The sequence below is a fragment of the Rosa chinensis genome, chromosome 1 (assembly GCF_002994745.2).
Source record: "Rosa chinensis cultivar Old Blush chromosome 1, RchiOBHm-V2, whole genome shotgun sequence".
Lineage (NCBI taxonomy): Eukaryota > Viridiplantae > Streptophyta > Magnoliopsida > Rosales > Rosaceae > Rosa > Rosa chinensis.
The window spans coordinates 51660038-51683971 of NC_037088.1; the positions used below are offsets into that span (position 1 = coordinate 51660038).

The 23934-nt window shown below is 38.1% G+C and overlaps 4 protein-coding genes across 5 annotated transcripts; 1 reads left to right on the forward strand and 3 right to left on the reverse strand.

The window, feature by feature from the left end:
- On the reverse strand, nt 1-2012 carry LOC112182022 (cyclic pyranopterin monophosphate synthase, mitochondrial). The gene is made up of 3 exons (XM_024320453.2): nt 1686-2012; nt 1282-1404; nt 1-773 (listed from the first exon to the last, which is right to left on the reverse strand). The coding sequence occupies exons 2-3, from the start codon at nt 1390-1392 to the stop codon at nt 180-182; spliced, it is 705 nt and encodes a 234-aa protein (XP_024176221.1). The 5' UTR covers nt 1393-1404; nt 1686-2012; the 3' UTR covers nt 1-179.
- A 307-nt stretch (nt 2013-2319) lies between these two features.
- Nucleotides 2320-11400, reverse strand: LOC112182020 (lysine-specific demethylase JMJ25). Of its 2 annotated transcripts, none has more exons than XR_002929248.2 (13): nt 10836-11400; nt 10634-10758; nt 10397-10493; nt 10182-10311; nt 10024-10087; nt 8857-9607; nt 8399-8737; nt 7447-8160; nt 7288-7360; nt 7115-7200; nt 6787-6906; nt 3616-6283; nt 2320-2671 (listed from the first exon to the last, which is right to left on the reverse strand). XR_002929248.2 is itself a non-coding variant. In XM_024320450.2 (13 exons), exons 1-13 carry the CDS (start codon nt 11334-11336, stop codon nt 2641-2643), a joined length of 3102 nt encoding a protein of 1033 aa, XP_024176218.1. In that variant the 5' UTR covers nt 11337-11400; the 3' UTR covers nt 2320-2640. The 2 variants fall into 2 exon arrangements, 1 of the variants encoding a protein (XP_024176218.1); XM_024320450.2 differs by having other exon boundaries at nt 6213-6283.
- A 4469-nt stretch (nt 11401-15869) lies between these two features.
- On the forward strand, nt 15870-18198 carry LOC112169337. Its single transcript, XM_024306355.2, has 4 exons — nt 15870-16072; nt 16604-16760; nt 16974-17040; nt 17187-18198. The coding sequence occupies exons 1-4, from the start codon at nt 15926-15928 to the stop codon at nt 17827-17829; spliced, it is 1014 nt and encodes a 337-aa protein (XP_024162123.2). The 5' UTR covers nt 15870-15925; the 3' UTR covers nt 17830-18198.
- Nucleotides 18199-18653: 455 nt separating this feature from the next.
- LOC112196976 (protein DETOXIFICATION 34) lies at nt 18654-21287 on the reverse strand. Its single transcript, XM_024337521.2, has 7 exons — nt 20925-21287; nt 19874-20499; nt 19726-19782; nt 19383-19621; nt 19058-19176; nt 18878-18964; nt 18654-18755 (listed from the first exon to the last, which is right to left on the reverse strand). The coding sequence occupies exons 1-7, from the start codon at nt 21285-21287 to the stop codon at nt 18654-18656; spliced, it is 1593 nt and encodes a 530-aa protein (XP_024193289.1).
- Nucleotides 21288-23934: the final 2647 nt, after the last annotated feature.

Below are 23934 nucleotides of genomic sequence, written 5' to 3' on the forward strand. Positions count from 1 at the left end.
TAAAGAAGAATAACAGACGCCATTTAGGATCATATTAGTAGGTAACAACTTTTTGAAATGACATATCCGATCATCTTCCATTTCATCATTACAATGTGATTTGAAAATCGGCAGTTTGGCACTACAGCACTTAACCAGCAGACAATGAGGGAATCTTGCACTATATTGAACACCATTACTTACTCCTCCCTGAACCAGTTTCCACTCTTCCCACCAGCTTTACTCTCAAGTCTTATATCAGTGATATGTATAGACTTTGAAGCAGCTTTGCACATATCATAGACTGTTAGGCCAGCAACACTCACAGCAGTCATTGCTTCCATTTCGACCCCAGTTTTCCCGGTTGAACTTGCTTCTGCTTTGATGTCCACACTGAAATCCTTGGGATTTAGAGTCAGATCAACATGGACATGGGTCAGTGGTATGTTGTGGCATAGCGGGATGAGACTGCTTGTGTGCTTTGCTCCATTTATTCCAGCAATCTTGGCCACACTAAGGACATCTCCCTTGGCCATCTGGTTGGCTAAGACCAAATCAAACACCTGCTTGCCAAGAAGTACCTTGCCACTAGAAACGGCAGTTCTCTTGGTACTTTGTTTGGGAGAAACATCCACCATTTGAGCCTCCCCTGTACTGCCAATGTGGGTTAGGTCATGCGTATCTTCCCCTTTTTCTCGAGATGCTAACTCAGGTTCTTGAGCCGTAACATCATTTCTTGCAGAACTGGCAAGCCCACTCTCTGCTGGAGGTTCACCAAATACGGATTCCATTTCCTGAAACCAGAAGTTTCATTAGTTTATCAAAGTAAGTCGCAACATTCCTCATTAATTTTTCTTCAAAACATCAGATACTGCATACTAAAGTACTAAGCAACTTTGAAACATCTCGAGACAAACACTTTAGCTCACATTGAAGTCTTGATAATATAACACATAACTTCTAGCAGTGGAAATATATGTTCCCAATCCGAAACACAGGAATTGATTAGACAAGTCACATTTCTTCTCGAAATCTCATACCGTCAAGTCCTTTTCCAGCTTTCTTTTGTGTGCGAATTCAAATAAGTCATTACTCCAAAAACACAGAGCATAAGAAGCACTGCATTCCTACCCATTGTTCGCTATAACAGATGCACTTACTCCAATCTAAAAACAAAGTAAACAAAGACTAGTGCAACTCTTTCATAACCCAGTATTCCATTAGCATATCAAATCATCCATAAAAACCAAAAATAACAATCAGTCAGCTCTTGAATGCAGCATATACAAGACAACAGTTTACCTTGTTCAGCTCATCAATCGCTTTCGCAATATCAATGCTGCTGTTACTGCTACTGCTACTAAGAAACCTTCTCGAGTGAGAAAACGAAACCGCCATTCGCCGAAGAAACATGACCACCAAAATCTAACCCAAATATGAACAAATGAGCCAGTCAGATGCATACATAACATAACCCAATTCTGAGTCGGGCATTTTAACGAACAGGTTCAGGTCATTGGCAAGAACCACAATGAAAAGCGTAAACTTGGCACAGGAAACATAATTTGAAGCTTTCTCTAGTAACCACTCATAAGCAGAAGCGAAAAAAATAGAATCGGAAGTAGTAATGTAAAGAACTTAGGCATGCAAGATTGGGTCTCAGAGTTGCCTTGTCGTGTGAGGGGAGCTGTGTAGTAAGCATGTACCTTAGTGAGTCAAAGCAGCGATTGGCGATGAACGTAGTTTTGGGGTTTTTGTTTTGGTCTTATATGAGCTTTGCCAAGTGGATTCTATTACAAATGTCCCAATTTTCCAATGTGAAACAACACTTCATAGAAGTAGTGTGGAAAAATTTCAAGTCATACACGTGAAATTGGGTGAAGTAGAGTACTTGTGCAAGACATTTATAGATGTATTAGGAACTCTAATACCATGATAACGTAATTTAAGCACTAATATCACATAAGTTGATTACTTACAAATAAGTGATTAGTTAACCGATCTCATCGAAGAACATTGTTGCAAAAAAAAAATAAATACATAAATAAATAAATAAAATAAAAATAAAAATAAAAATCTGTCCCAACGTAAGGACTTTTATATTGGATCCACTTACAGTTATATGAGTGTGTTGCAAAATTAAATGATCTTTGGGAGAGTGACATGTCTAACGCAAAGCAACGCTGTCCTCCTTGACACTTCACTTTGTTTCCACTAATTGACCTACTCATTAAGACATCGTTTATCTCAAATCCACCTTATTTGTTGCTTCATCTCAGCCAAAGATTGAGAACGAGAACCACATCAAGGAGAGACAAAAAATTTGCTTTATCTTAATTTCTTCTGTTTTCTGCTGTGTCATTTATTTAATCTCTCTTACCATAATCCAATCGAGAAAGTAAATAAGCATAATCCAGCCTTAAGGGGAGGAAAAAAACAGAAAAAAAATCTTCCATATTTCCTTCGGAAGTGCAAATTCCGGATGCATAACAAGTTTAATCTCCATGTAGGAAAATGGAACAATCTACATCCCAAAAGATTCAACCTTCAACATATGCAATTAGCCAATACCTCCAAAACTGTCGCCCAATGCAAATACATAAACTTTTGTTACTAATAAAATAATAATGAGATAGAATGTAGATTTGCTGGCATTTACTCCTACTTGTCATCTTTCTCGGCATTTGACGTTCTACAAGAACAAATACCATTCGTTAGTCCAAGATGCAATATTAAATAAACTTTGAGATGTAAATCAGTTCATACCAAATTAAAATATCCAAAAGTTGGTGGTAAAGGAAAATTCCCACCCCACACTCATAGCATAGGGTGTTTCTCACGTTAACCATGTTGTTAAAAGTCCAAGTCTCGTTATCCAAGCAACAAAAAAGTAACATTTTAACCCAAAGTAAGTGTTTTCAGGAGATTAGTTTTTGCAAACCACCAACTGCCCTCACCAAAATGCTACTTGGAGCAACTAGCCAGTTCAAAATGCACCTCCAAGTCCAACAGTACTCTCTCATTTAAAATGAAATCAAGTCACATTTAAAAATTACACAGAGCAACTAAAGGAACATATTTTAAATTTGACAAAAACAGCAGAGAGCAATATAAATAGAGAATTTAGAGAAGCTGTTGGAATTGTTTTATTTTTAACATGCTCTCCAAAATAGCTAAAAGGTCAAAATAAAAAGCACGTAGACAAAATTCGACAAAAACAGCAGAGAGCAATATATATAGAGAATTTAGTGAAGCTGTTGGAATTGATTTTTTTAACATGTTCTCCAAAATAGCTAAAAAGTCTATAAAAAGCACGTAGACACACTCAAAGTGGTCTACTACTTTTATGTAGGAGGTTTACCACCGTAGAAAGTTGCTCTACTCACAACAGGCGTCATGGTTTAATGTAACCTGTTGTTAGTTTGAGAATGAATTTTCGACTTTAAAACTTCAGGGTAGAAAGTGTAATTAGTTTTGAGATTATGAACATTAAAATGAAGAAAACTAAATTTTAAGCACTATCAAGTTGGAATTTTGCCACAATACCCAAAAGTGTATGGTAACAAGCTAGCATGAAACATTTCTAAGCATCAAGAAGGTTCTTAGAAAGTCAAAGCTTATAGGTTAGAATGTCACCTTGGACTTGATCAACAACTCCACCTTCTCTTTGGTGTTGTTGTCAACAAATTGTTGCGGCTTCCTCCTTCACAAACAAGAACAATTACACAGCAGCTCCTACATTGTCTATGAGGCCTGCACATAGCTCCAACTTCTCCAAGATTCAATTCAATAACGTGTGGCAATGACACAACACATTGAGCGTGATGGTTGTTGTCATAGCAGCTCGAACAGTTCGCGTTAAGTCTCTAACATAGTTGCAACTCCTCCAAGATGCACTTGAAAAGACACCAGGCACAACTCCACCTTGTCATTGGTGTAGTTGTCAACGAATTGATGAGGCTTCCTCCTTCACAACCAAGGTTCTTATACGGCAGCTCAAATCTTGTCTATGAGGCATGCACCATAGATGCAACTCCTCCAAGATGAATTACAGTTAACACGTCACAAACACCAGACACGTGGCTTCCTTCAAGCCAAGGTTGTTTAATTGAAGCTCCATATGAGGATGAGATAGCTGCAACTCCTCCAAAATGCACGTGAATAGACAAAAAGCGCAACCACTACACACCTGCAATTCTTCCATGGCACAACCAAAGTTTGGTTGGTACAAACCACCAAGTGCAAAAGCTTGAACTGTTAAGCAATAATCCAACATCGTATACTACGTCAACACACTTCCTTGTGTGCAGCTCACCCTACTCTTGAACTGACATAGAGAAACATATACTCCATCATATCCATCATACCCCTTGAGGATTAGAGACTTCAACATGAAACTGCTTGCAAACATTTCTTCAATGTCATATTCAACAACCACTATACTCCAAGAACTTCGAGTTGACAAGAATGTTTATAATGCCAACAATTTCTCCATGGTGAACTTCAAAGGCCATTATGAGACTAGGTCACAAGATTATGAACAAGAATTATTTCCTCCTCGACGGGTGTGGCTGAACAAGAAATGCAGTTACAAAGACATGATTGGTCCTTGAATAAAAGAAGAAACAGCACGGTGTGGCTTGAGCATACCGGTGTGGGATGATATGACACAGGCCGATCCACACGTCATATGAATATGTATGGATTCTTGTTTTTTGAGGCATAGACTAGAGGAATTCAGTTCAGAAAACTTCCGGTGTAGAGATGTAGGTGTGGCTTGACGTGTGCCCTTACATAAAGAAGAAACAGCTATGTGTGCCTTGAGCATACAGGTGTGCAAGTAAATGACACAACCCGATCCACAAACCATAAGAATATGTAGGGATTGTCTCTTGGAGGCATCAAATAGAGAGTTCATTCCGAAAATTTCTGATGTAGAGATGTAGTTGAACAATCATGACCAGCCACTGGTGGTCTTTATTTTGATGGAGGTGTTATAGAAAGATTTAGAAACGGTGTCGAAGTCGTAGTATAGAAAACTCTAGAACGCCCGGCAGGACGTGAAGAAATCCAAGCATCCAACTCAAAACCATTTGACAATGAGGGGAGATGCTCAAGATCTTGTACCATATAGGTCAAATGTGGGAATTCCATTCTCACCCCACTCATGTTCACGCACATCCAGGTTCCCGCCCAAAACATAAATCTCAAATATCAGCATGTTTTAAACCCGCAAGGTGGTTGCAATGAATAGCCTACTCTAAAGCATGCAATCGGAGATGGGTGGAGATGCCAAGAACTTATGCAAGGCCTGTATTGGCAGATTGGGGACTCCATTCTCCAACGTTCCCCATCTGATGTTTCATCTCCCTACAATTGCCCGGACATGACCCTGGAATCTCCAACTTCCTCATCTTACAGATGGGATAATACCACAGAATTGTTTTGCATTCCAACTTTTAATTATCACCAACAATAAACTACTTATATGGCACTTTGCAAGGAGCCTAGCAATGATGGAAAAATAGTACTAGCCGCCATCATTTAATTCAAACCTTAATACAAACCTCAAAATAAACCACGACTATATATATGAATGCCTGTTAAATTTGATATTTAAGGAAACAGAACTGTTCATTCAATAATTTCTTACGCACACATGAATAGTTCAAAAATAAAGCCAAATCGGAAACCATTTAGGCATTTGATTTTATTACCATTCGAATTTTATCTGACGGGCTGAATTTCTTTGCACATTTAGATGACCAAGTGATAATACTTGCATATCAACCTAAAGAATAAACGACTCAGATTGTCTGTTAAATTGCATAGTGTAGTAGTTGGAGATAGTTATTTGAGCAAGTTCTTTCTAGAATGGGGCTATTGTGTTATACTGTAACTAAGCCAAAGAGTCTAAGTTTGTTTGGTAGTAAAAGCCTGAAGGATGAGAAGGTGTTGGCTCTAAACTTATCCTACCAAAAAGACATATATGGTTGAATTAACAGATGCTACCGTCGCCACACAGGTGACCACCGACAAGTCATTTCATGAGGTAAATTTATACTGCAATTAAGAATTATATTCTTTGGTTTTCTTTTGATTCCCAGAAATGCACCAACCCGCTTCTATAAACTGGGTGTCCTGCTGAGTTTTATTATTTTACTTTAGGGTATAGGGTTATAATTAAAAGAAGATCTTAGCAACAAATATAAATCAAACAAAATGAATCTTACCCAAGCCCCGGCATCAAATTTTTGGCTTCTCGAAGTGCTGAACTTACAGCATAGAGTGTCATCTTCTTCACCTGTTAAAACAAGGAAATAAAGAACAATAAACCAATAGATCCAGTGAGGAATAAAATGAAGTCATGAACCAATAGTTTCCCTGGCCTATGTCACAGAAGTCCAGCAACCAAAAATCAAATTCGGAACTCTCCCTCCCGTTTTGTAAGGTGCATTTTTGCAATCTATTGATGCCTAGCATTGTATTGCTATGAATTAGAGAGTCTACTGGACAAATTGCACTGTCAACTAATTGGACTAAAACTCCAGTCAAATTCATACCAGAATCATGCTAACAGTTTGATTACATGATTATAAAAAATTAAAAAAATTAAAAATTCCACAAAATTTGGTTTCCGTCCTCAAATCTCAATCCTCATGAAATAGTAGTAAGCAGACAGGCAGTCGATTGCATTTGGCAGCCTCCTAAATTATTAGTATTCTAGAGTTCTATAAGCAAAGTAGATTATCTGAGATGTAAAAACTAATGTGTTACGTACTGAAAGACATCAAAATAAATATATACCTCCAATTTATCTTCCTTGGCTCTGTGGGTTTTTGGGAGTAAACGGAACTCTTCAGTTAATCGCAGACATACTTCAAGATTCTCAGGAGATACAAAATCAAGTGCTACCTTTATACAAGACTGAAAGGAATGAAATAAAAATAAAATCAAAAGAGAACAATAAATAGAAATATCTTGAAATCTGAGACTAATAAAAAGGTTATCATAATGGCAGCAAACACACCCCAAACTAAACAAGTGTTTATACATATCAAACATGAATTTAACCATAACCCTGGAGTCTAGAAGCAAAGCAACAAATAATAAATAACTTCATCAGCTATATTACTTGTCTATTTCTCACTTGATGAGGACATCCAGCTGGAATAAAAACTGCCTCACCAAGATGTTGCTCAAATGTCCAAGGCTCCACATCTGCACATAAAATTACACACTAACAATATTGCAGCAGAAAATTGCAACTCATCAAGATTAACAAGGTAAACAAGATAAGTCTCTTACCGAACTCCTCCTTTAGTTGTTTCTTATGTCTCTCATTCAAGTACAGAGTCTGATCATGAATAGGATGAACAACCTAAGACAACATGCATAATAGATGTCATGGAACTCATTTATACAGTGTACATACAGTAAAGTTGACAAAATCATCATTGAACTTACAGAATCTACAGGATGATTATTAAGGTGGCGAAATTCTTTTTTGTGTTTCTCCAGGTACTCTATTAACTTGGGAGTGTCCTGGATACGAAAGATGTCCCAAACAGCACCACCATGGACAATGTCCAACTTGTCACTACCTTTGAAATCCTTTGTTGCATGTGTGTTTACACTTGCATCCCTTGAAGCATCTTTCCCTTCAAGCCTTCCACTGATCATGTCACTGGAACATTGAGCACACTCTTGCTCTTTTTCAACTCCATTTGCACGAGGCGAGGTGGATTTTAGCACATCATTCCTCTGATGACCAACACTCGCAACCTTTACTTCATTTAGTTCAGTAGTAGCAAGAGGTTCCGGAACATGTTCTGTTTCGTCAGATCTAAGGATGCCTGGATCGACAGAATCTGACAAAAGTGAAGTTCTACATGACTGTGCTCTGTCCAGTTTGTTTCCCTTCCCATCCTGCAGAGTTGACACTAGATGGTCATTCTCCACAACTTTACCACTTTTAGTATATTCAGAAGAATCAGCACCCTTAACCAGGACGTTGCGAGTTTTCTTCAACAATGTTCCTCTAACCCTGCCCTTTTTGTGATTTTTTTCATTGTAGAGATCACAAAGGTCTTCAGCTTCATGTTTGCTCTTCACATTCTTTATGGCATTGTGCTGCCACGGCTCAATCTTCACTGTTGCTGTGTGTGTCAGAACATTTACCTACTCTCAAATCAAAAGAGTGTTGGAAACCATTTGTAAACAACTATGCAAGTTTCCTAAGAATATACACGTACATTATTTGTAAGCAACCAAAGAGGTGTGCAATCCGGATAAACATGAGTTAGTTTACTTTAGAAGCCCAACAAATTAAAATGTCCAACAAATCGTAGCTCAGATATCGAGAAAAGAAAAGAATGGTAGTAACATAGTGGAAGACATTGTTGTGAGAAAATATTACCGCATCAGACATATCACAGTGCAGCTTAGTCACTGAATCACCTCTACCAAGCTCTTCGGAGAATCCATAAGCAATGTATGTTTTTGGTCCCATATCAGGTTTCAGCGACCCTTCAGGAAGTCTTGTAGCTAGATTGAGAATACCAGCATTTGAATCTTTGGGATCAGTATAGTCACTGTAGGGGAGCGCTGCAATGAATTCCGCACAGTGTCTTGGCAAGCGTTCCTCAAACAAAGTTGATGATGGCCAATCCTTTAATTTTAACATCTCTGGCCACTTATCTTTATGCATGCGACCCGCTAAGTAGCCCGTGAAAAATTGGTGAATATTAATCTCAACCTACAAAATAGTGAGATGTCAAGCACAACAATAGCAGAAGCAGATTTTTTTTTTTTTTTTTGTTTAAAGAAAAAAAGATCAGTTATATATACTTCATTAGCTAGTTTTATATAACTCACCTCATTCCAATCCAAGCAATCAATGGCTTTTACACTTTTTGTCTCCTCTTTGAACTTTACTTTAGCACCCGTTTCTCTAAAAGCCCTCCACATAACCATAGGTTCCCAACTAAGACCAGATGTCTTGTCAAGAACATTTCTGACAATCACTGGTTCCCCTTTCATCCAGTGCCTCTGAAAATGCTCGATCTCATCATCTGAAATGTCAATAGCATCTGAACAGTATAAGAAGTTATCATGACTGTTTTTCCTGAAAGCTGCTTGCCTCCTTTCAGGCTTCCTATCATTGGTTTCCTCGGAATCATTTGGCTGGCACCAGGAACATCCTTGAGAAATATCAACTTCTTGCCACTTGAAGTCAGTAGTAACATCTTCTGCATTTTTTAGCAGCTTCATTACCCAATTAGCCTTGAATTTACGCCTCAATTCCAGCTTCCCATTGCCACAACCTCCACGTTCTTTTGGAGGACATGGAATACTGCCATCAGAATCAGCTCTCCAATTAGGAAAAGAAATGGATGGGTCCACTTTAGAATCATCAGAAGTAGAGGCAACTTTACTCTCCGAGCAATGTCCTTTCACTTCTTTATGAGCTCTTTCTAGAGCTTGCTGGTGAGATGTTTCTCCTTCATTACCTCCAGGTTGCCGACCGTCCCTTAGCTCTTTGCAACAAGTAAGACACAGGTCATAGGAACAATTGGGGTTTGGACAGCTTCTGTGGAAATCCACAATAGATGTAGAACAATTGTCACTGTCGTATAAGAAAATATCTGTGGTCATGATTACAGTAATGATGGTTCTATACATAACAAATAGCAATGAATATATGCTCCTACAAAAATGAGCATGACATAAATGCTGCTGGATATAAACACAATATTAATCAAGAGAGGGGTATGAGTTTAGTACGTACTAAATAGAACCCTAGTCATGATTCCGCAATGGTCTAGAGAAAGAACATTTGCCTATTATTTTCATTCTCTTTATAGACTGTAGGCAGTCATGTTGGAATAATTTACAATAACCATAAAAGTGGAAGCATTTTCACCTCCGTCTTTCAAAAACTTTTAACTAGGATATGTAGATTCAATATACATTAGATAATTGATAACAGTTGCTTAAAAAGAGTCTATGTAGTAGTTCAACTATGAAGAAGTCTTTACATACCAGTACATTCGCTCCTTTTGGTGTACTTTAGTTCTCTTTATGTCCAGTTCAGTCAAGTGTACACCTGCCAACAAAGAAAAAGCCAAAAATGAAATTCAAAAACAGTACCCAGAAGAGAAAGTAAGATGTACATTTAGTAAAATATCGTAAAAGGTAACCTCTGATTTTGGCTTCTATCTCCAGTTCAGAGCTCTGCTCACTATATATATGCCTCAGCACAGGTAAAGCCTTATATAACAGGTAACGCAGTCGCTGTAACTTAACACTGGGCTCAACTTCTCGGCAAGGCTGCCAAATCAATATCATCATTAGAAGATAGAAATTCATAGCTTTAGATAGACATCATAAAGAAACAGAGGAAAAGAGAACCCACTTTAACCAAAAACTCGCGCAGGCACGCTTTGCAGTTGCAGTTGCCACGGCAAAATGGGCAAGCATCCTCAAATTCCTCTCTTGATTTCCCAGGGTACCTATCAATTGACACCAATACATCAACAAACCACTACGGTTTCCAAATAATGCATAAAGCCTCTGATTTTAGAACAATAAACAAATGCAATATACACAACTGGGTGAGTCTAATCCAAATTGGCGACCATTGCTTGCTTACCATCTTTCAATGCACTCATAGCAAAACCGCTTTGATTTACACAGAGAGCAGTGTACAACACCACTCTTATCGTTCCGCTGACACTGGTGACACATCAAGCTCCCCTTGTTTTTGTTAGACTTACCCTGCAAATGTAAAAAGCCTCATTACACAAACAAACGTTACCAACCATTTGAACACAAATCTTCAATCAATTTCTCACCTCTTCCATTGGCTTTTCCTCTTTTAGTTTACTCTTCTTCATAACACTACCGGAATCTGCAGATCTACCATTCACCTTCGCTTTCACAGTCCGATTCCTCGACCTGTGCTCCGACTCCGACTCAGACTCAAACTCACTCGCGGTCCTCCTCCTCCTCTTCTTCTTCTTCTTCTTCTTCTTATTCTCCGATCCGCCGGCGTTGATTTTCCGGTCACGTCCGTCTTCTTCGCCGGAATCACTCTCTCCGCTTCCCTCTCTCTTTTTCTTCCTCTCCTGGTAACTCTTGCTCTGCGCCAAGTGATGTCGACACATCGGCTTCCCAACCGCCGCCGCCTCGCCGCACCGCCACGCTCCGGCGCGGCGATTGCAGCGGCGATCCTCCTCCACCACTTCACTGTCTCTCTTGATCTTCTTATCCCCGTTGCTCTTGAGCTCGCCGGGCCGCGACTTCGGGCCGGCGACGCGCTTGCACCGGCGGTCGTGCGGCGGCGATGATTCCATGGGTGGGAGCAAGGGGTTGGAATTGCTAGAGAGCTTGGTTTAGATATTTTTTATATATGATTGCGTTGATGACGTTTCCTTGGTTTCGTGGTTGGTGACGTACATGTACAGGTGTCTCAACTCTAGTTAAAGAGCAGGGCGTGCGTGCGTGACTCGCCCATGGTTTTGTTTGTTGTACACTCGCCCATTGTTTAAATGGAATGGATTTACTAGAGTGACAATTACTAAATTATTGGCTAATACATTGCTAGTCAATTCAGTTTATTATTTGCTAAAACAATATCAAGTCATTTACACTTCTTCTATAATTTCTGAATTTTAATATTTAGTCGAAAAAGATTATATTTTTTTATTGGTATGAAAAGATTATGTTTTTCATTTCAATTTTTATCAGTACAGTAAATAAGTCAGGTTTGGAATTCATTTGCAGTATTTATTTTTTATTTCTTTATTTTTCCCCTAAATAAGAAGTTCTTTCCATTTCTATACTTTAATATATTTAAAACTTTGTTTATTTATCACTCACTCAAGATCCTAAAATAATGGAAACTGCATTAAATGAGGTGGAGTTGTAGATTTCAATATCAATTACGAACATTTTTGGGGTTTTATTTTTTAGTCGGTGTCACGAGTATCTTCAAAATACTTTAAACTTATATTTAAAACCACCCTAAGATGCCGCCACCAAACCAAGGCCGAATTTTGCAATCCCCTTCTCGTCCGGTGGCGTTCCGACGTCGCCTTATCAATGTCGTGATGCTGCCGGATGGGTGATGCTTGGTCTATGGTCCTTTGATTTATGTGATGGCTTGATTTTGAGGTTTTGACAGTGGAGGTTGAGGTTTTATTCAAATTGAAGCAGGTTGTTTTTGGGTGCATCTTTTCAAGAATGGTGAGGCGGCAACGAACTAGGCTCTGGCCCGAGCAAGAGTGGCGGTTGGACGACTTGGAAGCGGTGGATCCCCACATGTTTTGGGTTTGGATCTACCTGTTTTGTGGGACATTTCTTTCGTCCTTTTGCTGGCAATGATGGTGTCTCCTGAAGCGGAATGGAGGCGCGCGGCGACGGTTCGGTGCGGTAGGGCTGCGGCGAGTCATGGTGGCTCGTGGGTATGCAGATTGCAGCCTGTGAAATTGGAGTGAAACTGGGCCTTACTTGTTGGGCCTAGGGCTTAGTTGTTTTTGAGTCTTGGGCCTTTTATTTAGTTTAGTTTTTTCTTTTTCTATTAATTTCTTACTTTTCTAGGAACCTTGCTCGTTAATTTCTAGTGAGCGCGCTAATGAGTAGGCCTCATCAAAAAGCCCGCGGATCAAGTGGGCCGATGGACGCCCGCCGGCCGGTCAATAAACCCGCAAAAGCCCGCCTTGGTGGGCCGATGGAGGCCCTCAAAAACCCGGCCCGGCCCGTAAAAGCCCGCAAAATATTATATTTATATATATGTGTGTGTGTGTGTGTTATATATATATAGATATATCTATATGTGTGTGTGTGTTTATAAATATATATATATATATAGACACATATAGATATATATTTGTGTGTGTGTTTATATAGATATATATATATATATATATATCAATATATCATATATGTGTGTGTGTGTTTATATATATATATATATGTGTGTGTGTGTGTGTGTGTGTGTGTGTGTGTGTTTATATATATATATATAGAGAGAGAGATATATATATTAATATATATGTGTGTGTATAGAGAGAGATATATATATATATATGTGTGTGTGTGTGTGTGGAATTTCTTATACTATTATACTTCTATATAAAATATGTGCATATATATATTCTACATATCGGTTGACCAATTCGATCGGATTCGAAAATATGGTGAAATTGGCTAAATTTTTTACCACACTCATAATTTATTGTAATAAACTCATCCAAAGGTCGGTTTTTCCATTTTCTTTGAATTGATAGGGGTTGCTCTTTGGAGTGTATGATATATAAATATAGGTTTATAAGAGTAACTACGTTTGACCTAGTTGATCGAATTCGAAATGAGAACCAAATTGGCTGGATTTTCTACAACCACCATAAAACATTACAATCTCTCCATCGAGTGGTTGGTTTCTCCGAATTCATTTTCTACTTCATGGTTGCTTTAGAATGAACCTAAACAATTTAAATGCAATGTATAAGTCATACAACTATAGGAATAAAATTGGTACAGACCAATGTGTTTGTAATTAAAATTAATTTTTTTCATCTTATGTCCACGCACATCCATTGATGGAATATATACAAACATGATGTGAAAAAATAAGCACGTTTCGCGGTTGTCACGGCATCGGTCAACCAATAAAACATATAAGTGACTACGGTTGACCAATCCGATCAGATTCGAAATATGGTGAAATTGGCTAAATTTTTACCACACTCATAATTTATTGTAATAAACTCATCCAACGGTCGGTTTTTCCATTTTCTTTGAATTGATAGGGGTTGCTCTTTGGAGTGTATGATATATAAATATAGATTTATATGAGTAACTACGTTTGATCTAGTTGATCGAATTCGAAACGATAACCAAATTGGCTGGATTTTCTACAATCACCATAAAACATTACAATCTCTCCATCGAGCGGTTGGTTTCTCCGAATTCATTTTCTACTTCATGGTTGCTTTAGAATGAACCTAAACAATTTAAATGCAATGTATAAGTCATACAACTTTAGGAATAAAATTGGTACAGACCAATGTGTTTGTAATTAAAATTAATTTTTTTCATCTTATGTCCACGCACATCCATTGATGGAATATATACAAACATGATGTGAAAAAATAAGCACGTTTCGCGGTTGTCACGGCATCGGTCAACCAATAAAACATATAAGTGACTACGGTTGACCAATCCGATCAGATTCGAAATATGGTGAAATTGGCTAAATTTTTTACCACACTCATAATTTATTGTAATAAACTCATCCAACGGTCGGTTTTTCCATTTTCTTTGAATTGATAGGGGTTGCTCTTTGGAGTGTATGATATATAAATATAGATTTATATGAGTAACTACGTTTGATCTAGTTGATCGAATTCGAAACGATAACCAAATTGGCTGGATTTTCTACAATCACCATAAAACATTACAATCTCTCCATCGAGCGGTTGGTTTCTCCGAATTCATTTTCTACTTCATGGTTGCTTTAGAATGAACCTAAACAATTTAAATGCAATGTATAAGTCATACAACTTTAGGAATAAAATTGGTACAGACCAATGTGTTTGTAATTAAAATTAATTTTTTTCATCTTATGTCCACGCACATCCATTGATGGAATATATACAAACATGATGTGAAAAAATAAGCATGTTTCACGGTTGCCACGCCATCGGTCAACCAATAAAACATATAAGTGACTACGGTTGACCAATCCGATCGGATTCAAAGATATGGTGAAATTGGCTAAATTTTTTACCACACTCATAATTTATTGTAATAAACTCATCCAACGGTCGGTTTCTCATTTTCTTTGAATTGCTATATGTAGCTCTTTGGAGTGTATGATGTATAAATATAGATTTATAAAAAATTAGTGTCTTTAAAAATTTATTTATCAACAAATTAGTATCTATATATAAATATAGATTTTTTTGGTACAATATAGTTATATAGATTGTTATCTTTGGTTGTATTTGATCATTATCCATTGAATTTCCAAAGCTTGATTAAAAAAAAAAAATACTTGTGTCTTTAAATATTTATTTATAAATAAAGCCTGCAAGGCCAGACCCAAAAAAGCCCGCAAGGCCAAGCCCGACCAGGCCTGAAAAAGCCCGCAAGGCCCGCTTTATATGGACGGGCTTGGATCCTTTGATTTTTAATAAAGCCCGGCCCGGCCCGGCCCACAATTATTTAAAAATATAGCAAGGCCCGGCCCGGCCCTGCCCAAGCCCGCTATGAATGGGCCGGGCCGCCCGTTGACGACCCCTACTAATGAGTATTAGTTAATTACTTTGCTCATATGCCTATAAACTATGTAAAAGTTTGTCATAGTAATAGGCTTTCGATTTTAGTTAGTCTATCATATGTACTACTGTGGTTTTCATTATGAATCCTTGTTCTGCCCATTGTTTTGAGGCAGCGGGTGGGTATGTAATGACTTTCTTGAAATGAGTTCTATCAATGAAAGCATCATGTGAATTTTTGAAAATCAAGTATGGTTCACAAGCCAAACCCACCAAAATTGTTTTCTATAGGCCATAGTTTATATGAAAAAAGATAACTAAGTAAATAAATATACGAAGAGCGTATAGTACTTTTGGCATTGGGGTGTCAAGGGGAATGTGGTGGTTTGTGAGCATGAACTACATTCATCTAGTTAGAGAAGTATATGTGCCTCGTTCACTAATGCATGTGATTCCGATCCCTTTCATGTTGTTCTATTATCTGGGGTCTTCTTCCTTAATATGGGCTAGGTACCGAGTTTAACTCTCATTTTCAAAAATTGGATTGAACATGAAATAAAACATGTGAAATAATATCTCTCTTCACCCCAATTTTATTAGTTCGTTGATGATATTATTCTTCATAATTAGAATTCGAAAGAGGTTGGAACTCTAGTCTAGGTATGAAATTAGAATTCGAAAAGTGTTGGAACTCTGGTCTTGGTATGATAGCATCCACCTGCGGAATATATAAGGGTTTAACTCTGATGGAAGCGAAAAACGTTAGAGAGGACCTGGAGGACACGATGTCGATTGAAGACCATCTCAAGGTGAAACCTAATTTCTGCCCTTGCTTGCCTAGATAGTGTGTAGAAAACGAGGAATGTTGAATTCGATCTTTAATATATATAGTAGGTCTTATGTGAAAGTACATGATCGAGTTATGTGAAAGTGCCCCAATCCGCAAGAGATTATTTACAATCATATTAAACCAAAGTACATGATCGAGTTATGTGAAAGTGCCCCAATCCCTTGTTTGGTTTGTGTTCGTTTATTCTAGTCATCTTACTTTTTCTATGTTTCCATTGCTATATATTACAGTTTGGTTCTTTAAGCTTGATGATACTGATCTGTTTTAGTAGGCATTGTTTCATCTGTGTTTTGGGTGTGTAGTCTTCCTACAAGAGAAGACAAACGTAGATTTTATGGAGGGCATTGGTAGAATTAAGAATTTCAAGAATTTCTGTTCTGCTTATGGGTTGCTATTCTATTTTTTTGCGTGCATAGGTCGAATTAAGAACTTCAAGAATTTCTGTTCTACTTATGGATTGTATTCTAAATTGGTTTGTGGATTAATTCAGAATATAGTTGACAAAACAGACCAGTTGAACCTTCAAGAAGATGAAAAATTGCAGGCAAAACAAGAGCTACTAAACAAGAGAAACCGAAGTTTGTTGTCTCATTATTTCAAACCGACAGCTGAACAAGACAATGAAAAGCAAGTTCCTACCACTGAAGGTAAACCATAAAAGCAAATATACCATCTAGTTAGCTCCCAAGAAATTAGTTTATTAGCTCTCAACTTTTGGATATTGCATAGCCTTCTTTCTCTTACACGTTCTATTACAAATTTACAACCAAGAATTTTTGGCTGGACTAATTATAACTTTTAATGCTTTTGTTTTACGTACTGATGAGTTCATATTGATGTTAATCATGTTATGTCTTCAGAACCAGAAGTTAGTTTGGGAACCAGAGAAAAGGAGAATGAGAACAAGAGTTCTGTATCAAAGTTAAGGTGAGAGTTATTAGATCGATGTTAATTAGGATTTTGGTTTTAAAAGATATATGCTCATATTGTGCTTTTTCCTTTGATGCATAGCTACTTTCTCAAAGGAATTAATCATAGAATGATGGACTGATTTCTAGTTAATACAAATGTAGATCCCGACTAGCTCAGATTGAGCCTATTCGTTTTTATGGGAAGAACTACCATATCTGGGAGCAACAGATGAAACTTTACCTAAAGAAATTGAAGGTTGCATATGTACTCTGTCAGCCCTGCCCAACCATTATGCTTGGATTAGAAGCAAGTCCAGAGGAAATTGTTCAATCCATGGCTGCTAAACAGAAATGGATGAATGATGACACCAGGTGTGGTCGTACGATCTTGCATCATCTATCTGTTTGTCTATTTCATGCTTACTCACAGAAACAGAAGACTATGACTGCGAAAGAACTGTGGAAAGATCTAGAATTAAAATTTGGAACAGAAGCATCTATGATTACAACAGAGACATCTCTGGTTGAAAAGTACATCAAATTTCGGATCCTTAGGACAAAATCAATTGTGGAGCAAGTTAAAGAATTCAATAGTATCTTTGATTCTCTTTTCGCTTCTGGACTGGTGGTCGATGAGAAATTCCATGTCAATGTCCTCATCTCCAAGCTCCCCCCTTCTTGGAAAAATGTTTTCAACCGGTTGATAGGCAAGGAGTATCTGAGTAGTCTTGCAATGGTGATGGATATTTTGAGGGTTGAAGAAGGGCGGCGCTTCATGAGGAAGAATTTGAAGTTACATTCATGATTCTTTTATGGGACATTTCCATATTTTCCCCATCGAAGGTGAACATGATCTACACAAGGTTGCCTTTTAAACTTAATTGTGTTATTACCAAAAAAAAAAAAAAAAAAAAAAAAAACTCAACTGTGTTAGCTAGAGGACCAGTTTTATGCCAGTAAATAATAATTTGACACCTTGATTTAGAAGTAGGAATTACTAATCAAGACTGTAATTGTGAGTGCTGCTTTTAGGTTCAGTTTATCATTGCAGTTATTAAGTTCTGGACCGTGTTTTAGCTGGATCAAAATACATAAGTTGTCTTGGCCAGGTTCTCTAGAATTGATTTATCCGGAACTTATTCTTGTATAATTCTAGCTTTGCACGAGATCTTGTATTTTCTTCTCCTCATCAAGAAGGGTCATCTAACTTATGCTCACTATCACATTCAGCCTCTGCTTCACTCTTATGCAGTAGCATGAGGACCCAACTAATGCTTTGAATTTTTTTCATGCATTTGTCTGGCCGGGTAATGAAACTCACAAAGTACTCAATTCAAACCTAAAGAGCATTCATTTGCTTGTATATTTGCTTGTTATTGTTGTTAATTTTTCCTTTGTTTTTTAAAGCACCACTTTATTCAAATCTTCCATATATAAAATGATCAGTGATGAACTATACTTTATGCTAGATCTATCGATCTGATACTCGAAGAAAGTAACGACTATTATAAAGAACTGTGGGAAGAACTAAAGTTTATCTATATGGATCGTTTTGAAGAGTGAACTATCTGCCTACTGGGACGCTATTAGTAGGGTCAAGCAACTAGCTCCAGCAAGATACTTAAATAGTTAGAGATCCACCTTCAATTCTTGTCCAATCCTGTGTTCTTGATCAATTTCTACTAGTTCTTCTTCAGTCCACTGTTCAATTCTTTCTGTAGCTTGTTCAACCTGCGGTTTGAATTTGGATGATTTGAAATACTAAGACATCACACTGATTTACCTAAGAAAAATTCTACATTTTAAAAATAAGAAAATAAGAACACTAGCACCAGTATACAATTAATAATTACCTCCTTGATCCAGTTGGTTTTATAAACGATGTACAAGAGGATGAGTGTCTGCAAAACTGTCCCAAATATCATACCAACCCAAATTCCCTACAGCCAGAATTTCGCGCTTCTTATAAGTTCCATAGTTACCAATGTTAGTTAATCAACTGTTTGTTCATGTTAGGTACATATATTTTTTACCTCAACTCTCATACTTGTTCGGTAACCAAGAAAAAACCCAGTAGGTAGCCCAATAATATAATAACAAAATAAGTTTATGTAAGCCACCAGAGCTTGCCACCCTCCTCCAACAGCAACACCTGCAAAAAGATTGTGTTGTTTTTCCTAGTTCAAGAGGTAACTTGTGTTGTAAGAAAGAACCGTACATTGATCCATATATAATTCTACTTGATCTATGAGACTATGATCCTAGTTCATTGTCTGCTACAAATTTAGTGTTTTAATTTAAAACACACTACATATATAGTGTTAAACTGTACGACTATTCGATAAGAGAGATTTTTACCTGAAATAACGTGCTGAACACTATTAATCACCATTGTAATACTAAGGAGGAAAGCCATACGAGACACGGCTTGTTGCATCTCTTTGCTGTTGGTAAAGATGATGGCAAAATTGTCCTTTGCAGCCATAATAACCACCCCGAAAAAAATCCCAAGAAGGAGAGCCTCGGTGATGGCGACAATGACAGAGTATTCTGCAGCTCTAGGATGTGCTGATCCAAGCTCGTTGGAGACCCGAACGCTGCCAAGGTGGTAAATTGGAGAAGATCATCATGTACTCTAAGTAGCGTGAGACCAAGAAAATAAGAATCAGTAGCAAATTAAGAGCAGAACTGCATTCCTCACCTTATCGCAACATTGATCCCAACAAATAGTATTGCTTCCCAGCCATTCACATTCATGCTGAAACAGACAAACACAAATCAATTCAAAAATCAACGTCAATCACTAGGTAAACAGTTAACTATAGAAATTGCATAGTTATGACCCTTACCATATTGCAAGGGAGCCAACAGCAATAACAGCATTGTCAAGGTGGCCAGTGATAACTAGTATGGTCATGAAATACCAAATCTCTAGGCAAAGCATAATAGCTGAAGCTACAGAGAGTTTTGCAAAGGACCATAAGTCCTTGAAAGCTAACCATGACAATCCCTTCCAGCCATCTCTACACCAACCAACTATATAAACCACCTGAGCCAATGTCATCGCCCAGGATGAGATGTTAAATGCTGCAGTAGCGCTGCTCATTCCCCAACCGAAAACTTTGAGGAAGACACATAGGAGTCCTATGTGTAATACGAGAGTTGCAAAACCAAACAGTGACAGAAATGAAACTTTGCTCTGTGCCTGCAAGAACCTTTGGGTTGGGAAGTTGATGGCCATTGAAAACATTTGAGGGATGATTTGGATACATAATTTCCCGGCTACATCTGCGATGTTCTCGTCTTGGCCAAGAAGCTTTAGGACTGGTGCTGCGTAGATGTAAATTGGCAGTAAACAGGAGCACGCAATAGTCATTATAATCCATGAGCGTTGCAAGTAAATTCCTAGCAGACCTACTTGCCCTGCACCAAATGCCTGCCCACATAGTGTTTCTAGTGCACTTGCCATACCATACTGCAATTTCATACAACACATTAATTCATTGCTTTATCCATGGTCCTTAATTACAAGGTGTTTTGTAAGGATGTCACTGTTTCTGCCTCATGCATGCAATGTAATTCAATAATGGGAACCATTCATTTTTTCGATTTCTCTACGACTCTACAAGGACACTTTGCAAAGAAAAAGAAAAAAAAATAGCCAATCAAACATAAATGTAGAGAGAAAAAGAAAAGGACATTTTTTTAATTCGGCTGGATTCTGGCAAGGATGAAACATAAGTGTGGGACTCAAATGTGGATGGTTCCAATGTAGTGAGAAAGTCCATAAACTGGAGGTTTTCTTTGGTACTCAATATGATGCATTTATAAAATTAAAAATATGTACTTGGATGAAACCAAATAGATAATCCTACTAAATTTCTGTAGAGGGTAATTTACCAGGAAGCCAAAAGAGAAATTTCCGATGACATTCAGAGAGATTGCAACAGCAGAGAGCTCCACGTCTCCGATATGTCCAACAAAGATGGCTGTGGAGGAGTTAATACCATAGTAGCACAACAAGTTAAAGGCAATGGGGCCTGCAATGGTCCAAAGCTTTGCGGTCTCTGCAAAACATATGTCCTTGGCATCCTTAAAGCTTCTGGTTGGTGGATAATCTCCATCTCTAGACCCGAGAAATGTCGTAGGGGCATGGTGGAGATATGAAATACTTTCCATGGCTGAAACTCCATCAATCTTTCTGTCCAGGGTTTGTTTCCTATCAGGTGAAGTTCCAAGAGTGGATGAGCTAGTAATCTTCATGGCTGAAACTCTCTTGACAGTACTATTAAGCTTCTGGTTTATATGGGCTTTAGTTCTTGGTCAGCATCAGTATTAACATTAAAACTCTAATATGTTCGAGCTGAAAGCATGAGTAAAAGAAAATGGTTTGATATATTGTGTTTGGCAGTTTAATTAGTCTACTGTTTGGATGAGAAGAAGTGGGAAAACAGAAGGAAAATGGATTAATATGAGAAACTGAACGGTGAAAAAACCGTGCAAATTAATCACCCAAACAATCAACGTTAATAAAATTAAGCACAATAATGATATCTGTTAGAAATTTAGTGACTTGAAGTTAATTAAGGACAACTAATTAATATACAGAAAAAGCTTCACGTACACGATGGCTAAAAACTGTCGTCCCACGTGAAATATTTCCGTGGTGTACTATCAAGGTGCCGTTTGATGAACGTTTGATGAACCAATTCAGACGACATCAGAAGGTCAACAGATATAGTCTATATTCATTGTCTGATGGAATAGGCAGAATATATGACAAGCATGGGTAAAGATTTTTAGTGTTTGCAACTTTGCACCATTAGTACGATAATATTCTTGTTCTATTGTTAGATTGACGCAATATTTCTAGCAATTTAGCTGAGAAATGCTTCATCAAAGTGAGTAGCCAAAGAGTTTGCAAAGGAGGAGGTTTTGGACATGAAAATGTGCCAGACAATGTGCTAGACAGTGACCATTTGTGGACAATTGGGCTCCAAGGGATGCTGACAAAGAGGAGCATTGGATTTGTTACGTCTTGTACCTCAATTTATTTGTTTACCAGTCATTCAGACGGTAAACGAAAATTTAGTTTCATTTTAATTTTGTTTCAATATTTTTAGGGGCACTAAAAGTTGACTTTTTGTTTTGTTAGTTATTTGATAAACTTTTCTTCACAGAAGTTGTAGAGGACGTCAAACCGAATTTGTGAACACACGGCATGCTAAAATCTGAGTTCGTATGGCTAAGATATGGTCGGTAGAAATTGAAGAATTTTGTTAGAGTTTTAGGGGTAAAATAGACATTTTCTAGCCATTATATACGTGTGTGTGGCGGGGAACCCTCTTGTTTTGTCGGGCTGTAAGAGAAACCAGTTTTCCAGGTCGACCCGACTCGAATCAGAAACGACCCGCCGGGTTTCACCTCTGTCTGGACGTTGGAGGTAGTGGCGGAGCCTGACCTTTAAGTTTACTGGGGCACAAATAGATATATTAAAAAATACAAAATCTCTAAATAAAATTTATATATATATTTTTTATGATTAACTAAGCAAAAAATAGCACGAACAAGCCCAAACAACAACAGAAATACAAAAAGGGAAAAGTTACTTCAAGAAGGTGGAGTGATCCATTCATAATTTCAACAAAACAACACACGACATACCAAAAAAAAGAAAAAAGCAATGTTGCCAAGGAGAATTGAACCCTTGACCTCTTTAGTAGCATAAAAAAGCCCAATCACTGCACCAAACTAGCAATTTGTGACCCTCTGTGCCCCTATGTGGCTCCGCCTATGGTTCCAAGATGCCGCACCAGCGCCATCTAAGGCGCCTCCTCCTCCTCTTTCGCTTTCCAGTTGTGGTCTACGTCAAATCGAGCTTGTTACGACGAATCGAAGCTTGGAAAATCCAAGGCCGACCCGTTTTCCTTCTCTGGCCGGTTCTCCGCCATTCGGCTACCTCCGGACTGACCACTGGTTGAAAAATGATCGTCTCCTCCTCCTCTTTGGTTTCTTGGTGGTGGTTTGGACTAGGCCTGGGATCGGTTCGAATCCTGTTAAAATTGCAAGGAACCGTCACCGAAATCATTTTATGAAATCGGTTCGGGTTTGACGGTAAAATTTTTTGAAACCGTTGTGGAACCGAACCGAAGCCAATCGGTTCGGTTGTTGCCATTTTCCGGTTCCTAACAGCCACCACCAAAACGGTCGCAGCTCGCTCTGACGACAACCTCTTCTCTCTTTGCTCGTTTTGGCAGTTAGGATCCCAAACGTCGTCATCTTCCTCTTTGACTCAGAGACTCAGATCCTACAGATCGGCGTGGACGGAGATCGTTGCCGTCTCTAAGAAGCTGGGAACCGACGGTGGTGATGAGTCGGCGGCAGAGGCGTAGTATCTATCTCATCGAGGAATCCTATGTCTCAGTAAGAGCAGGTGATAGAGGCATCTTAGACTAAGTAAGAGACTGTGATGGCTTCTATATCTCAGAAGAGTCGGAGAGTTTTTGAGAGAAGAAGATGATGAGAGAAGAGGGAAATTAAAAGAAGAGTCAGAGAGTTTAGGGAGAAGTATAAGAAATTAAAAAGTGATGGAGGAGGCCGAGAAGAAGAAAAGAGAAGAATAAGAAATTAATAAGTAATGGAGGAGAGAAGAATAAGAAATTGAAAAGTGATGGAGGAGGCCGAGAAGAAGAAGAGAGAAGAATAAGAAATTAATAAGTAATGGAGGAGAGAAGAATAAGAAATTAAAAAGTAATGAAGGGAATGAGGGATGCCCTACACTTTACAGCAAATTGGGGATGAAATACTTTATATATTTTTTTCGATTTGGGGAATGAAAAAGTGTTGGTCGTGATTGGGTTTCAACACATGTCGGATTACCTGTGACTCGGTGTATTTTAGGGAAATAAGC

Coding starts and splice junctions, on each gene's coding strand:
- LOC112182022 (XM_024320453.2), bottom strand. CDS start 1,392: ATGTTTCTTCGGCGAATGGCGGTTTCGTTTTCTCACTCGAGAAGGTTT. Junction 774..1,281: donor CGATTGATGAGCTGAACAAG/GTAAACTGTTGT, acceptor TTCTGGTTTCAG/GAAATGGAATCCGTATTTGG.
- LOC112182020 (XM_024320450.2), bottom strand. CDS start 11,336: ATGGAATCATCGCCGCCGCACGACCGCCGGTGCAAGCGCGTCGCCGGC. Junction 8,738..8,856: donor ATTGCTTGGATTGGAATGAG/GTGAGTTATATA, acceptor ACTATTTTGTAG/GTTGAGATTAATATTCACCA. Junction 6,284..6,786: donor CCAAGGAAGATAAATTGGAG/GTATATATTTAT, acceptor TTGTTTTAACAG/GTGAAGAAGATGACACTCTA.
- LOC112169337 (XM_024306355.2), top strand. CDS start 15,926: ATGAAATTAGAATTCGAAAAGTGTTGGAACTCTGGTCTTGGTATGATA. Junction 16,073..16,603: donor CGATTGAAGACCATCTCAAG/GTGAAACCTAAT, acceptor GGATTAATTCAG/AATATAGTTGACAAAACAGA. Junction 16,761..16,973: donor GCAAGTTCCTACCACTGAAG/GTAAACCATAAA, acceptor TTATGTCTTCAG/AACCAGAAGTTAGTTTGGGA.
- LOC112196976 (XM_024337521.2), bottom strand. CDS start 21,287: ATGAAGATTACTAGCTCATCCACTCTTGGAACTTCACCTGATAGGAAA. Junction 19,177..19,382: donor TGTTCAGCACGTTATTTCAG/GTAAAAATCTCT, acceptor ATCTTTTTGCAG/GTGTTGCTGTTGGAGGAGGG. Junction 18,965..19,057: donor GAACAAGTATGAGAGTTGAG/GTAAAAAATATA, acceptor TTCTGGCTGTAG/GGAATTTGGGTTGGTATGAT.